At 46.2% G+C, this 2153-nt stretch overlaps 1 protein-coding gene across 1 annotated transcript in view; it reads left to right on the top strand.

Annotated features, from left to right (window-relative positions):
• Positions 1-1355: 1355 nt before the first annotated feature.
• The window catches only part of BHLHE41 (basic helix-loop-helix family member e41), a 4164-nt gene continuing 3366 nt past the window's right edge, over positions 1356-2153 (top strand). The window contains 3 exon segments of the mRNA XM_018556091.1: positions 1356-1546; positions 1626-1689; positions 1765-1781. Of these exon segments, the coding sequence (XP_018411593.1) occupies positions 1491-1546; positions 1626-1689; positions 1765-1781 (137 nt within the window). The 5' untranslated portion in view covers positions 1356-1490.

The following is a 2153-nucleotide window of genomic DNA, read 5'->3' on the forward strand; positions in this document are numbered from 1 at the left end:
CATGCTGGAGACATTCACCCTCTATATTTGTACCGGTGAATCTGATCACTAAGTCCCCGTTCACACCGTCACGTTCCGTAAAAATGCATCAACAACACACACACAGACACACAAAGGTTGAACTCGATGGAGCTGTGTCTTTTTTCAACCTCAAATACTATGTCACTATCTAAGAGTGTTCACAGGACGCGTAAAAAAGACGCAATAAACTTGCGTTGCCATTATTAGTTGATGGTACCCCCAAACGTGGCTGAGCAAGTGCTTTGTAGATAGATTTTACTACATGTGCTACTTTTCACGCATTGGTCGCACATGCAGCATCCATTTAAATCAATGGGGACGCGAGGCATACGCGGGAAACAAACGGTCGCGAATGCGTGAGAATGCACGTCACCATGACACGGGTTCCCGCTATGCTATGGTGTGATCTGGGACTAATGTTGAATCCAGAAGTGACGGGACATTGACCAGCGGGGACACCTGCTCCGGTGACAACTAAGAAAGGACTCTCAAACACTCTGGAGAGATTTTCTCTCACGTCCTGATGTGTCTCCAAGACCGCGTAGACAAATGGGAAGCGTTTCTTGCTAAGAAGGTGACCACGGTGACCAATGAGCACTCGCCATTTGCGAGTGAAATTCAAAATCCATAGAACAGGGCTGTGCTACAGGGCAGTACCGAGTACAGATAGTACACCGGCGGAGGGGAAGGAGTGTTTGCCAAAAGTAGGGGGGGCCAGATTGGAGGAGGTCATTCCATTTTCCCAAATTCACCTGGGACGGTGAAGTTACCCTTTAAGACTTGCAAATGTGGGCAGCGGCAATTAAAACAGCCCCTGATCCTTCACTGTTTTCCTTTTGAATATCTGCACTTTGTTTCCATGATCTGGTGAGCATCACGCAATTTTGGAATCCTCGCCATTTTTTGCATCGATCGATTAATTGATTGATTAATTGATTGATAAATCCTCAATTTATGAATTGTACGATTAAATAAATCTGCATGCGCATATCTAGAAGAATAAAAAAAAAACTCAAATTGCAACTTTTTAAACCAATTCGCCAATAATCCCTTACTGGGGATGTAAAAATATCCCCAGTAAGGGATTATACGGTAACATAGACGAATGGCGTCGGCGGGGTTAATTATGTAACAACAACAAAAATGTCCTGTGCGAAGCAGCATGTGAGGGTTATTACAACCTGGCGTGACGTGTCCAAGCCACAGACAGATAAAGATGACTTGTATTCCCCCAGGAGAACACGCCTGCGCTTCCAGCTGCATCCAAAAGGGGGCCCCACCGAGTCACTCCTAGGACTTTTTTTGCAGCCATCTTCTGTCTGCAAAGCAGAAGCAGCAGTGTCAGAGGGAGCGAGAGGGAGCAGGGGAGAGAGAGCTCCGCTGTCCCTCACAACTGCACAAGTCTGAATGTACCCCTGCTTTAAGGAGAACCCCCCAATAAGACTGGCAGTCTGAGGATTACTTCAGCCATGGAAGAAGGCATCCACAGCCTGCAGGAAAGGCAGCTGTCCAGGGAATTCTTAGGGTAAGGCTCCAGGACTTGCTGCTCTGCTGAGAAGTGACTTGCAGACACACAGACCTGATAACCTGTCACTTCATTGCAGAATGGATTACCCTCCCCTGTACCTGTGCAAGCCCAAAAGAGGGATCAAGAGAGACGACACCAAGGTAAGACCCCTTTATTTTGGGAAACGGGGGACGCATTTTTAACCAGCCAGACGGAGACTCGACCAAACTTGTTAGGAATTTTAACGACTCCCGTGTGGCATAGTTGCCAACATGGTAAAATAAACTTAACACCGACACAGTTACATAGTTGTCAGTCTTTAAAAATCATTTCCAGGAACACTTTATATCTGGGCTGCCCAAGCTGTTTTTTTGGTTTTTTTTGGGGGGTAGGTTGAGGGTCTCGTCTGTCACACCAGACAGGGATCTTCAAATGAAACTTGCTGGGAATCTTAATAGCACCAAGGTAAAATAACGCAGATGTCAATATTTTGACAGTCATTTCCAGGGGCACTTTTTATTTTTGATGGGTTCTGTAAGCTTGCTATTTCGGGAGGCTGAGGGTCTCATCTGTCACCCCAGGGACTCTTGTTGGGAATCTTAATAGCACCAGGGTAAAAGGTAAT

Source organism: Nanorana parkeri, unplaced genomic scaffold (genome assembly GCF_000935625.1).
Source record: "Nanorana parkeri isolate BGI_ZX_2015 unplaced genomic scaffold, ASM93562v1 scaffold224, whole genome shotgun sequence".
NCBI lineage: Eukaryota > Metazoa > Chordata > Amphibia > Anura > Dicroglossidae > Nanorana > Nanorana parkeri.